Source organism: Fringilla coelebs (assembly GCF_963513975.1).
Source record: "Fringilla coelebs genome assembly, chromosome: 4".
Taxonomy (NCBI): Eukaryota; Metazoa; Chordata; class Aves; order Passeriformes; family Fringillidae; genus Fringilla; species Fringilla coelebs.
Window position 1 is genome coordinate 11,878,293 of NC_140032.1, and position 13,201 is coordinate 11,891,493.

The 13,201-nt window shown below is 43.9% G+C and overlaps 2 protein-coding genes across 3 annotated transcripts in view; both read right to left on the reverse strand.

Annotated features, from left to right (window-relative positions):
- Nucleotides 1–128: 128 nt before the first annotated feature.
- On the reverse strand, nucleotides 129–5,478 carry TADA2B (transcriptional adaptor 2B). Its single transcript, XM_084204342.1, has 2 exons — nucleotides 5,200–5,478; nucleotides 129–3,914 (listed from the first exon to the last, which is right to left on the reverse strand). Exons 1-2 carry the CDS (start codon nucleotides 5,467–5,469, stop codon nucleotides 2,922–2,924), a joined length of 1,263 nt encoding a protein of 420 aa, XP_084060468.1. The 5' UTR covers nucleotides 5,470–5,478; the 3' UTR covers nucleotides 129–2,921.
- A 1,696-nt stretch (nucleotides 5,479–7,174) lies between these two features.
- TBC1D14 (TBC1 domain family member 14) overlaps nucleotides 7,175–13,201 on the reverse strand; it is a 63,696-nt gene continuing 57,669 nt past the window's right edge. For both annotated transcript variants that reach the window (XM_084204804.1, XM_084204805.1), the window contains 2 exons: nucleotides 11,716–11,974; nucleotides 7,175–10,497 (listed from right to left, as the gene is read on the reverse strand). In XM_084204804.1, the coding sequence (XP_084060930.1) occupies nucleotides 10,432–10,497; nucleotides 11,716–11,974 (325 nt within the window). In that variant the 3' untranslated portion in view covers nucleotides 7,175–10,431. The remainder of the gene's footprint in view (nucleotides 10,498–11,715; nucleotides 11,975–13,201) is intronic.

Genomic DNA, 13,201 nt, shown 5'->3' on the forward strand with positions numbered 1-13,201 from the left:
CACCTTGTCATTAGCAACATGAAGGCTGGATTATTTATACAGTACAGGAAGCACTTCCAGATCAACACAAAATACAAGCTGAAAGAGCTCTTTGCCATCTCAGCCCCTTCACCACAGAAGAGAGCAGCATAGCTGTAGTAAATTGCTGGATTAACATTAACTGCATCTCAATTTATAAGCAATCAAACAGAAAACCAGCAGCTCATAACAAAGGAATGCTTTAGACTAAATCAGTTCCATGTGAAATATGGAACAGCAGCATCCTCTAGTGCAAGTCACCTTTAAAATTAAAAGCATAGCTGAAAATGAGACATTGCTTCTAGGGAAGCCTGTTCCACGGGACTAATATTTGCTAAAGCAAACATTTACCACCTTGAGTTAGCTTGCAAGTACAAAATAAATATTGAAATCCATATTGCATACATTAAAAATACTTTTATTTTACATTCATTTTGATGTTCAATAAGTTACATCTAGCACCAAAGAAACATTTTGGAGGGGTTGAGGAATTAAGAAGCTACAAAGTGTAAATGCAGAATTCACTTCAACATTTAAATGACTCATTGGTGCCTAGATTTTTTCCTAAGTTATTGTTCAGATGGGCTTTATGCTATTGCTTCAGTTTAACTTAGATGTGCCAAAACAGTATAGAAATATGAAAATCACAGATTTGAGGGGAAAAACCCCAGAAGAACCAAAACCAAAACAATTCTCTCAAACTCCCAGCTACATGCAGAATTGAGGCTTCAAAACAGCATGTTATGGCAGTTGAGTAACAAGTTACAGGAAGAATCAAATTGCATAACTAGAATGCTGAAAAGAAAGACTGAGCTTCCTTCCCACAGGTGTAGGACAGAGAAAATAACAAAGGGTTTATACCTTATGAACTTGTGTGCTGCTTGTACATGCATATAGGGTGAAAGTGGTTATTAAAGCTACTCAGCACACTGCAGTTAGCTCCACTGCTGCCAAGAAGAGACAGTTTTGTCTCGAGTATGCCACAACAAACCACTTACAGATAAGCCAAAGAAAGTATTACATCCCAGAGGACATAGCCCTTACCTTTTTTGAAGGGACATAACGTAAGCTCAAAAGAAAAAGGCACTAGAGTTTTGGTTTTTTTCCTTAGAAATGCTGGCTTTGTAATTTTACCCCTTTTATTCTAAACTCACTGGTAACACTAGTTTGGTAATGCTGGATGTATTAAATGAAACCCAGTTCTGATCAGAATACCTCTGCCAAACTGCAGAATTAATACTGTTTTAAGATTTTGTGGTATCCTCACTGACTACAGCCCAAAGCATCAAAGCAAGATGACATACCCAGGTCTTGCACTCATATTGAAGCCAGTCAGGTTTCAAGTTTGGTACACCTGCACTCTAGAAGACCTGCCCAGCCTGCCTCCAGTCACATCTTCCTGCTCCAGATACGACCAGCAGAGAGGCTTAAGCACAAGTAACTGTTCCATCTTCCACGTGGCAACCACTGTTTTTTATTCATTTGGTTAAATACCAGCAGAGAATTGAAAGATGAAATGGGCATAAAAACTTTTTTCTAATCCTCCTTCAACATTTTTCCCTTAATCAACAGATTTAACTAGAACAGTACTGTGGGTTGGGCATTTGTGTTTCCCACTGTGTTACATCCCAGAAAGCACTCCAGGAAGCAGCTGTCAGAACTGGAGGAATCCCTCCCAAGGTGCACTGCCCTTCTACCTGTAAGTAAACTCAGAATCAATGTGCCTGGGCTGGTACATTTCAAGGTGTGTAAAATCAGAACCCTACAGTGGCTGGATTAAGCACTCCAAATTTAGGAACGCTTTGTGCATTTTGACCAAATCTGCATCAATTGTTATTTTTGTTTTTAAAGACCAATCTCAGTGATCACACCCCATTTGAGAATCTTGCTCCCTTTCCCTGACTTCCTAACAAAATTCAGGAGACAGCTACATCTCCTCAGCCTCTATGAGCTCAGCAGTTAAGATCCCCAAGGAGGAGAAGCAGGCTCCCCCAGTAAGGAAAAACAGTGATTTTGCTGCCTGAGGCTCTTAACTGCTGCCGAACGCCTTACTGCCTATTCTACCAAATGCCATTTCTGGCCCAAATCAGGTACCTTGCTGTAGCTGACCCCTCCTCTGGAGCAGAGCACCACAGCTGCTGGGGATTCCTGACACTCCAGTACCAAGCAGGAAACGTCAACTCTTCAGAGGGGTCTGTTTCAGGAAACTCGGGTCAAAACAATGCCCAGATCAGCTGGGAGCTCTTCAAGAACCCCCCTCCAGAGCACAAGTCCCTGGAAGCATCTCAGCTACCCCATTTCCTTCCTTCCTTCCACTCCCTGCCACGGCTCAGCCCTGCTGTACTCCTGACAGAACTCTCATCCCGCTGTCCCCACGCCTCGGCTGTAGTTACTAAGGAGAATGTTCCGAAAGCACAGCACTGGTCACAAAAGTCCCTGCTCACCTCCTCCTGAGCACAGGACTTTTGTAAGCTTCACTTTGCTGCCAGCATTATGCCAAAAGAAAACAAAGGGTGAAGAAAGTTTCCAGTGAATGAAACTATCTCCTACCTTCAAAGAAAAGCAAGGATTACACTGATATTCGTTTATCCAACAGTACGGACTAAAGCAACTACTCTGGGACTACTGGACTTGAGTAAGTTCATATGAAAAAATCTGTTCTAAGAATGTACCAAAAGCAGTGAAATCCAATGTAGAAGTTTCACAATTAAGCATTTTCCATGATCCAAAGCAAAAGGCTACTTAAACCACCATGGATCATGATGACTGTGGAGGTTTACGTATTTGCTCTTTTGTGTTTTTAAGCGACATGGTTTCTGTATCTTTGGGGAGGGAAGGAAAAAATAATGGAGTCCTTGAGGCTGTAATGGGCCTCTGCTGTGTTTTTTCACATCGGCTGAATTTCATGAAGCATCCCTGGATATCCAACCACTTTCTGTCAGAAAGTTTAAAATCCTTTTCTTCAGTACCTTATCTAAGTAACTGGGAAGGCGACTCTTTGAAGGAATTCCTTGTCTTTTTTGGAGATGGTCTTTAATGATGATAGTTTTTACAGTCACATAACGTGCAGGACTCAAGTTCAGAGAGCTGCAGAGCACCTTTTCCCTGTCCGATAAGAGTTCAAAGCCAGGCAGGTTTTCAATGGCAGCAAATTCACCTTCTTTACCCTCTTCCTTCCCTCTCTTGGAACTAGCTATGTTCTTGTTCTCCTTCCTCTTTTCCCGTTTGTGCCGGGCCGCCTCGTACTCTGCCGACTCCTCCATTTTGGTGATCCCGTTTCGCCGGTACCGCTGCAGCTCCCGAATCTTCGCTCGAAGTATCCTCTCCTTGTGCATGTTCTCAAAGAAGTCTTCAAACTCCTTGCAAGACATAAACTGGTACAAAGGCCTCAGTTTCAGCCTCAGCTCCTTCTCTTCTTTTGTGATCTTCCGTTTGGGAGCTTTCTCCTTGTCCTTTTTATCCTTCCCCAGGAAGGCCGGTACCAAGTTATAATCTCGCGCAATGTTCTTCCGCCGCTGCCTCTCCTTGAGCTTCCTCACGTACATGTCCACGTGAGCTCTTTTCAGCTCGATCTCCACGTCGTCGTCGTCGTAGTTGACCGAGAGGCCGCTGATGAGCGTCTCGGCGTCCTGGTCGTACTCGATCTCGTAGTCGTCGCGCAGGGGCATGTAGCCCAGCTGCTGCTGCTCGGCCACCGAGATGTCCAGCGGCGGCAGCGGCGTCGTCAGGCTGGGGGACAGCGGGCCGCCGCTGGGACACGTGTGGTCCGTCACCCTGTTGGGAATGGTGTCAGGGATGCAGGCCTTGCCCAGGTTGCCGTGGATGTACATGCTCACGTAGTGTTCCATCACCTCCTGAGGCGTTCGGGATGCGCCCACGTGAGCGGCCATGTCCTCCTAAACAGAAAAAAAGGAGGAGTAATAATACAATTCCCATTACTTCTCCAGCATAATGAGCACTCAGGAAAGAGCACGACTTTCTCCTTGCTCCTCAAAAGCCAACTCCCAGTACCTAAACTTCTCTAGCAATACCGGCTCCATTTCTATCAGATCTGTGATTTCAGCTCTGGATGAGTGTTTACAGTGCATGGAGGGAGGTAAGCCACGAAAACTGCACCCCATGGTGATTCCAGAGGAACCATGGCACTTCCACAAAGCCAGCTCACCATAACCAGGAAGCTTTCCAAGTCCCAAGACAACACCAAAAGCACTGTACAGCTTGGGTTTTATATCATATGGCTGAGGAACAACATGGAAATAAGCAGTATTTACTGTAAGAGTAACAACTTTTATTATTTTCTAATATTTAAGAACTAAGCAAGCTGCAATGATTATACACTTAAAGGTTCTGAAACAGTCTTTATATTTAATGAAGCAAAACATAAGTAACAACAAATCAAATCACTCAAAAATGAATCAAATGGTCCAGCAGAGGGCAATGAGGATGACTGGGGGACTGGAGCATCTCCCTTACAAGGACAGGCTGAGGGAATTGGGCTTGTTCAGCCTCAAGAAGGGACAACTGAAAGGGGACAGCACCAAAGTCCACCTCTGAAGGGAGGTGTCAGATGGACCAGGCTCTGCTCTGTGGTGCCAAGCCACAGGACAAGAGGTAACAAGCAGAAACTGATGCACAGGAAGTCCCACATGTACATGAGGAAGAACTTCCCTGTGCAGGTGGCTGAGCACTGGGACATGCTGCCCAGAGAGACTGTGGAGTCTCCCTCACTGGAAACAGCCAGGAACTCCAAGAACCGTCTGGATGCAATTCAGTGCAACGTGCTCCGGGATGCCCCACTGGAGTCCTTTCCGACCTGACCCGCTCTGTGACTGTGAGATGCTTTCTTACTGCTGCTTTTAAACCCACGTCTGCCTGTGCAGTGACGCTGAAGGCGAGCGGCCGGCCCGCACCTGGGACACACGGAGGCAAAGGCCGAGCACGGCTCAGAGGCAGGCGCCAGCTCTGTGACACGGACGGGCAGACGGGAGGCACACGCAGAACCTGGAGCAGCGACAGCTGCGAGCTGCGGGAGCGCTGCTCGGACCGGCGGGGAGCCCGCCCGGACAGCGAGGGGCAGCCCGGGCTCCGCGGCGCAGGACGCGCCCCCGGGGCTGCTGTCAGGGCCGCTGGCCCGGGGAGGAGGATCGCGCCCGCCCCTGTCCCTCACCCCTCGCCCCTTACCCAGTTGCCGAAGCCGAACTGCTCGATGGCGTCCAGCAGCAGCTGCTCCTCGCGGCTGCTCCAGCCGCCCTCGGCCTCGGCGCCCCAGAGGGTGAAGCGGCCGCCGTCCACCAGCTGGTAGCCGTGCCATCGGCGGTGCGGGCCGATCTCGGCGCCCGCCGAGAAGCACTCGGGGCAGAGCTCGATGTCGGCGCACTCGGTGCAGCGGAAGCGCAGCGGGCTCACCTCGGCCAGGCAGTACACGCAGTACTTCTTCCCCAGTTCCGCCATCTTACCCCGCCCGCGCGCGCGCGCGGCCGCGCCCCCGGCGCCCGCGCCGCCAATGGCAGCGCGCTCGGGGGGCGGGGCCTCAGCCAGCACCGGCCAATGGGGCCGGGGCTGGCGGGCGCGGGGGGTGTCAGCGCGAGGGGACGGCTCCGATTGGCCGAGCCGGACCCCTCTGCCCTTCCCACGGCCAATGGGAGGGGCCGCCCCGAGCGGAGCCGCCGCGCAGGGGCCGCCCGCCAGGGGGCGGGGCCTCGCACGAGGAGGGGGCGGGGCCTCGCGGGTGCCCGGCAACGGGGGAAGCTGGGCCGGGCCGGGCCCCGCGGGAGGAGCCTCGCAATTGTCATTGCCATTGTCAGCGCCACATTCCAAAGGGAAGCAGCCCTGCCCCGGGCAGGTGAGGATTAAAGAAATAGATTCTTCTTTTAGTTCGTCTCCTCTCGGCCCACGCAGAAAACATCAGGCTGCGATGTGAAATCCAAACTGCGGAACCACCGTGACTGCTCAGCGCTCCATGGACTGTGAGCACGTGAAGAAAGAGCTCAACCATCTGGGATGAAATCCTGAAGCTCAAAAAGAATACGAGCGCAGTCCGTATTCTCAGCCACTACATGGAAAAACTGGAGCTAATGGAAGCTGAAAGCCAAGGTAAAAAGGCTGAAGGGATGGGCATGGAAATGTGTCAGAGGAGAGCGATATCCTCACCAAAACAAAGCTGGCCGGACAAACAACCTGAAAGCCTGCGGAGAAACAACCTGAAACTGCAGCAGAAACGTGGGTGCTTGGAACTGAGATACCACTCCAGGACTTTGAGGAAAAATCCTGCAGAGCTGCTGAGTCAGCAGCTGGAAATGCAGAAATGTCACTGTGCTGGGCTGACCTCTACTTGTAGGGGAGTTCAGATGAAAAGCCAGAAAACAAATTCCTCCTTCCTTGCTGAGCATGGCTAAAGAAACTTGGAATTATTATCTGGGAAAACAAGTAAAGAAGAGTAAATCTAGTTTTGAACAAATGTGTGGAACTCCAGTAACAGATACAATATAAATCTCTTTCAGTATCAAATCGGTGTTAGAGAGAACATTATCTGATTTCACATTCCAATTCTGCACATCAGGAGATACTTCAGTGAAAGAACACGGGCTGCTGGATTAACCAGAACCATGGCAGCCACGGCTTTGCCTGTGTTCTGCACGTATCCTTGGTACACAGGTACTGCCTTCTCTCCCCTCTTTTACTTGATCTTTCAATCTCTTTTCATTTTAGCAACAGGAAGCTTCTCCACTTCAAGTTCTGAAGTTATGCCTATGTCAGAAGTAAAACAACACTGCCTTAACTTGAGCACAAAAAAACTTTGTGATTATGAAACTTGCAAAAAACTAAGATTGCTTCTTCTGAAACAAAGCCAGGATAAGGTATTTAAGCATTCCTGAACTCTGAAAATACACAAAGGTGTATTTACAACTATTTTTTATAATACATTTATCAGACCTCAGGCCTAGTCCAGAGAAAGATGTATGAAAAGGGATAAAACCACAGGCACAGTGGTATCAGATTTTCTTTATGTCTCAGGGTATTTAAAGGTATTTCAGCACGAGAACTTCAAAGCATCAGCAAAAAGTCCTCTACCTTCAAGACAAAAATTGCTAAAGCCACCTGTGAAAAAGACTAGTACTGCAATTTTTAATATCTGAATTACACTGACAACAGTTGATTAAGATAACTTTACATGACTTTATTTAACAAAACCATATATTTACAGTTGAAAAAAGTTCCAGTTTGATACACATATCTAAACAAAACAAATGTGGTAACTACATAACTCAATTTAAACATGATGTACAGGAGATGTACCAATACTTCTCTATGTATCATTCTTGTTTTAAAACGTTCAAAAATAAGCTGTTACAAGGTACCTTTTTTTCCCCAAATAAAACTGTTTAATAAATGAAATAATATCATTGATTGATTGCAGATTGAAGTTGCAAAACTGCTTTATTATAAAGTGCAGATTGTAAAGAATCCCAAAGCTGGCTGGAGTTTTCTGGTTTCTCTGATCTGCTGCACATACAGTGGTACTTTTCATGTATTGCAGCAGATTCATTTTTCTTTATACCCATGAAGAAAAAAAAGTTTGCTTGATGGGGACATTTGCTCCATGAAAGAAAATCTCATGCATCTTGTTACAGATACTTTCAAGTATCCGAACAATAAAATTGTCAATTTTTTAATGCAATTCCCTGAATTTCTTAGAGAGGATTTCTGTATTAGCTAATTAAGAGATTTGGTATACTACAAGAAACTTGAAAAGCTCAGTGGCAACAAATTCTATGCCATTACTACTCAGCTCTGTTTTTATCAAAATTCAAGCATTACCTTCAAATCAAGTAATTGAGAAGTTGAAATAATTGCATGTTTAGGCAGGTGATTTTTTTTCACATGTATTTTTTTGAAAATAAACTGTGCAAAGCTCCTTATTGCATTGCTGTTTCTTCATTAAAGAACATACCTTATATACACAAAGAAATCATTTAGAAAATATATACAACTTCTAAGAACAGATCAAATCACAAATCAAAGTAATTACATTTGCAGTAACAAACAGTGCACAAGTGTGGCAGCAGGCTTTTTCCCCACAACTATGCCCACTGTCACTGTTACATTCAACATCTTACCGAGAAGAGAAAAAGAGCAGGCTGTCAATGGCTGCCAAGATACCTAGTAGCTAAAAAAATGCTTTTTTAACCAAACAAATGAGCCACACTTGTAGACTTGCTTTAAAAGAAAATACGAATGTAGTTGCAATGAAGACTTAAATCACAAAGCCAGTTACAGTACCACCTAAACGTGTATTGAGGAAAAAGTGATCTCTGTGTTCCATAAACCGTTTAAAAGCATAGTGCAAATGTTTCGGATGGTAGGCCTCTCGTATTCTTCATGGAAAGGCATATTTGTTGTACTAATAGAAAAAGTAATATTAAAAAACACTTACTGACCTTCCTGCTTTCTATTGCACTTCAAAGCAACGGAGCATACAAGTACCAGTCACTGGAGGACAAATTCTGTACAAATTCTGAGAGAATTAACATGTTTCCTATCACATCTTAATGTCTATTTTCAGTAAGTGATGACCGAGGTGATGTCTTGTGGTGGAATAAGGATGATCAACAAAAAACCACATCCACTACACCAGCTACACAAAGTGGACAGGAGAAGAGGTCAATGAGGTATCGGACTTGCAAGCTGCATTTGCATTACACATGTTTCAAAGTGATTATGAGTCCTCAATTACCAGGGAATCTTGTTCTCACTCTTCTTAATATTACAATCAAATTATCCCTCATAGAAATAATGTCTGTACCAAAGGACAGTGTTTTGATTATATTCCACAGTCCTTTACACTGTATGTTGAGTTGAGCAGTGTGCAACTATTCTTCTTGGTTTGATTCAGACAATGCCAAAATAATCAGCATAAAGTAGCTGAAGAGCACTGGGAAACTGCTGACCATACAGCTGGAGGATTTAGTAACGCCTGCTCACAGTTAACACAAATATTGCTTCAGTTACCTCTCCCTTTTCAATGATCATCATTAGCATAAAATAGGTTTTACACTACACACTATGCAATAAACATTCTTGTAAATCAGAGGCACTCATGATTTGCCCTTCAACATTCATCTGAATGCAGAGAGGATCTACAATCTAAGAGGGGTTTATGTAACGGCCGTTTGCACTGTAACTTGCTCTCATGTATTAGAGGTCAGATAAAACGCTCAGAAATGACAGCTTGTACTTATCCTGATGGTGTCTGGCACATTTCCCAATAAACTTCTTTTACTTGTCACTCTGTGGATCTGCTCCACATAACTTTCCCACTGTGGCAGCAGCTTCAGGAGATTCCATAAAACCTTTGCTTTTCAGCAGCAACATTGGCAAGCATTAACAGCGCCCCTACCACCCTTCCTCCTTAGTTCTGCCAGTGAGCAAAGCTTGGTTTAAAGTAGCTACCAAAATTGCTTTTACCATTCCTCAGTTTATCTGCTAAGTCCAGTTTTATCTCCATGACTGGACACATGGCACACAGTATGCAGATGGTAGGCAAGAACATCCTGAAACAACAGTGCCCCAGGAGAGGGACACATGGAAACATGCATTCAGTAGTATGTGACCTTGGCTTTCAACAGAGGAAAGAAAGCACAACTGGGAAATTATACCACCTTAATACCAGAACCCTCTTGGCGAGTTTAGAATCTAGTCTGATGAATTTCCTCCATATGCATCCAGATTGGAAAATAAATTTCCAAGGCATCTTGAAGAATAATTAGATGTGCACTGCTAGTATGACTTCTCTTCCAAGCTCACTTTCTACTTAACTTTTTCTTATTAAAGAAAGGAATGTAGTTCTATGTCTACATGGTTTCTTTGGTAAATGGGACCCACATCCTATAAAATCAGAAGCATTTCTAAAGAAATGGTCCTTACATCATTTAGAATTCAAGCACCAGTTATCTAAAATCCAGATCCAGCTACTGTTACAGGTATTGGAAATATATCCTGCCTAAGAATGGAACGGGAATAGCTGTCAAAGCAACCAACATTGCTGAACGTCCAGTCTTTTAAAACATCTAAGAAAAAATTTAGAAAACCCCCAAACCCTTGATATTATTTTGTTTTACTGCCCTCATCAGAAGTACAGAATGTGTAATGCTCTCCACAGCATATGCGCATACCACTAAAAGTTTAAGGCTAAGCCTAGGTTTAATTTATAAGGGGTTTATCCCCTAATTTCCTTTCTTCTTTTTTTTTTCACTCCTCCTCCTCGATTTTCTTCTCTCCCCCTTAAGGCTATTCTACTACTAAATGTAACTCTGAACTAACACTTTGATTTGCAGGCTCATACATGTCAAACAGTAATCAATACTTTTGCCACTTTAGCTCTTTTCCTGGGAGTCACTGGAGGCGAACCCAACGTTAACGCTTCAGTGAAGGACTTCCTTTTTCCATTTCCCGGTTATCTTTCTGCAGAGCAGCCAGTATCTAGACATTTCAGGAAATGAGAGAGAGAAAAAGCATTACATTTACAAAAATAAAAGCTCATTCTGAAGAGTTTCCAATTATGTCTGAGCAGCACTACTTTAACTATTTAATGTAATTAAATTTAGAGAACCTCTCCCCTGACAAGAGACTTCACCCGTAATTCCTTGTGACATGGTGGATAGAAACAGGTTTAACCATCTTCCCCAACACACACTTTTGAAGCCTGTTATTTGGGGTACTTGGCAGAATAGGACCCTTATCTCTCCTTCTCCACAAGGGACACAGCAGCAGGCTGGCAACAATTTTATTTGGAATGCAATCCTCATGCACACATGACATGTTCAAGGAAGCTGAGACAACTGAACAACCTGTGGAGCCACTCCTGCTGTGAAGGTTAGAAATGCTCCTCTTGAAGAGAAAACTGGCAATCACCAGCATCTACAGGCACTGCTCCCTCAGGAGAGAACCAGAAACACCCAGTTGCAGCTGAATTGCCCCAATCCCTACATTTAACACCACCTTTCATTTTCTCTGCAAAAAGGCAACTGGATAAAATAGGCAGAGCTCTATTATGGAATGACTCACAAAGTGGGCTGTATTGCTGCTTTGAACAAAGAAAAAAAAAAGGTGTGTTTCACCTCTCCAACATGAATGGCTGCCACAGCCACCTAATGATTTCCAAATTCAGATGACACATCTTTTTTTCTTTAAACTGAAATTTAGTTGAAACTACAGCGATGAAACAATTTCTGAAATCACATGCTAAATCACAATAAAGAAGTCAGAGATGCAATCACTTCTGTAGAGCCCAAAATTAGGCAGAATAGAGATCTTCAAGAAGATTAAAATGACTGTATGATAGCATGTCCTAACAACTCCCCCCCAAAGAGGGGATATCTGCTTTTAAGTATCAAGCTGTAATGTTGCTAGCAGCCTTTGTGATTAAAAAAAATTTCACAGTTGTCTAATTTTCACTTATAAATTTCACTCAATATTTCAATTTTGAATGTTGACGGAGTTCTCCCTTTCCAGAGGAGATTAAGCTAAGCTAATCCACTCATCTCAACGCATGCTAAAAGCATGGAGTGAGCTACAAAGTCCTATCTACCCATAAAATCAAGCACTAGCTCTGCTAAAACATTCTTCCAGATGTTGCCAAATCCCATTTCCATGAGTAAAGTAAAATCACCAGTTACCAAAGATTGACATCCTCTTTACCTGAGCCCATTTTTTGTTTCTACTTTGCATCTGAATGGCTGCAATAGATGTGAAGAATTCTTCTGAAGGCAAGTCCTCTGGTAGCTTTGTTAAAAACTGAGCTATGTGAATGAAGTCCATTTTGGTCAAAATATCTTCAAAAAGTTTTAGTATTCCCAACGCTGTACGGAATAAGAACTCTTCTCCATCGCGGCAGAACACATCCCAGACACGACAAGCCAAGTCTAGTGGCAAAGATTTGCTGTACAATGTGAATATCCTGAAAGACCAAACAAGATTTTCAGTTATTGGACAAGAAGTCTTGGATACTCACAGAAATACACACACCAATCAACAGTAAGTTTGAGGATTTTCAAATATTTGTAACTGAATATTCATTTTTTAATTTCAGAAGTACGTCTGTTAGTTGCAGCACACCAATCCATGAAACAATATAAAATTGTACAACCATTAAGGCATGATCTCTAAATTTGATTTTCTTGCATCATACCAGAAGAAACAATGTACATGGTTTTACAATGGGCATGTGATGACCACAGCTATAATCAAAGGCCTATTTAAACATCACTTCAGAGCTGAGAACTGATACAGTTTTAGTTGCAAAAACTCAAAAAGCAGAACTTTAAGACAAATTGCAATGGGCATTTTGTGGTTCAGATAAAGGAGATGAGTAAAATTAACTCTTGTGTTCCAGGCTTGATTGACAGGCAAAGTAATATTAGCATGAGTTTTGGAGGAAGGATCAGCCTGAACTCCCTTGAGTTGAGAGAAAAAGGCAAGGCAGGATGTCCAGAGAGGTGTAGATGGTGGTGATAAGATGGTGGCTCAGTGTCCCTGTACAGATGTGATTCCAAAGAGAAAGGGTAATAGCAAAAGCAACAGACTCATTCCAGTTGCTAAAACTCTATTCTCATTAACTAATATGAGCACATTTCTTCCTTCACCAAGATGCTGACCACCTTGCAGCCAGAAACAAAAAATTGCTCCCTCCTCTCTCCTTCATCCAACATCTCATTACTGTGTCCAGTTCTGGTTTAGGAAGGATGTTGAGATGCTTGAGCGCATCCAGAGGAAGGCAACAAGGCTGGTGAGGGGCTTGGAACACAAAACCTTTGGGGAACATTTGAAGGAACAGGGGTTGTTTAGCCTGGAGCAGAGGAGGTTTAGAGGTGACCTTATTGCTCTCTACAACTTCCTAAAGGGAGGTCTTTTCCACCGGGCAGCAACTGACAGAACCAGAGGACCAGTCTCAAGCCACATCAGGGAAGGTATAGGTTGGATATTAGGAAAAAAATTTTCACCAAAAGAATGATGAAGTACTGGAATGCTCTTCCCAGGGAGGTGGTAGAATCACCGTCTCTGGATGTGTTTAAAAAAAGACTGGCCATGGCACTTGGTGCTATAGTCTAGTAGAGGGCATAGGTTGGACTCCATGATCTTAGAGGTCTCTTCCAACCTCATTATTCTGTGATCTCACTACACAACA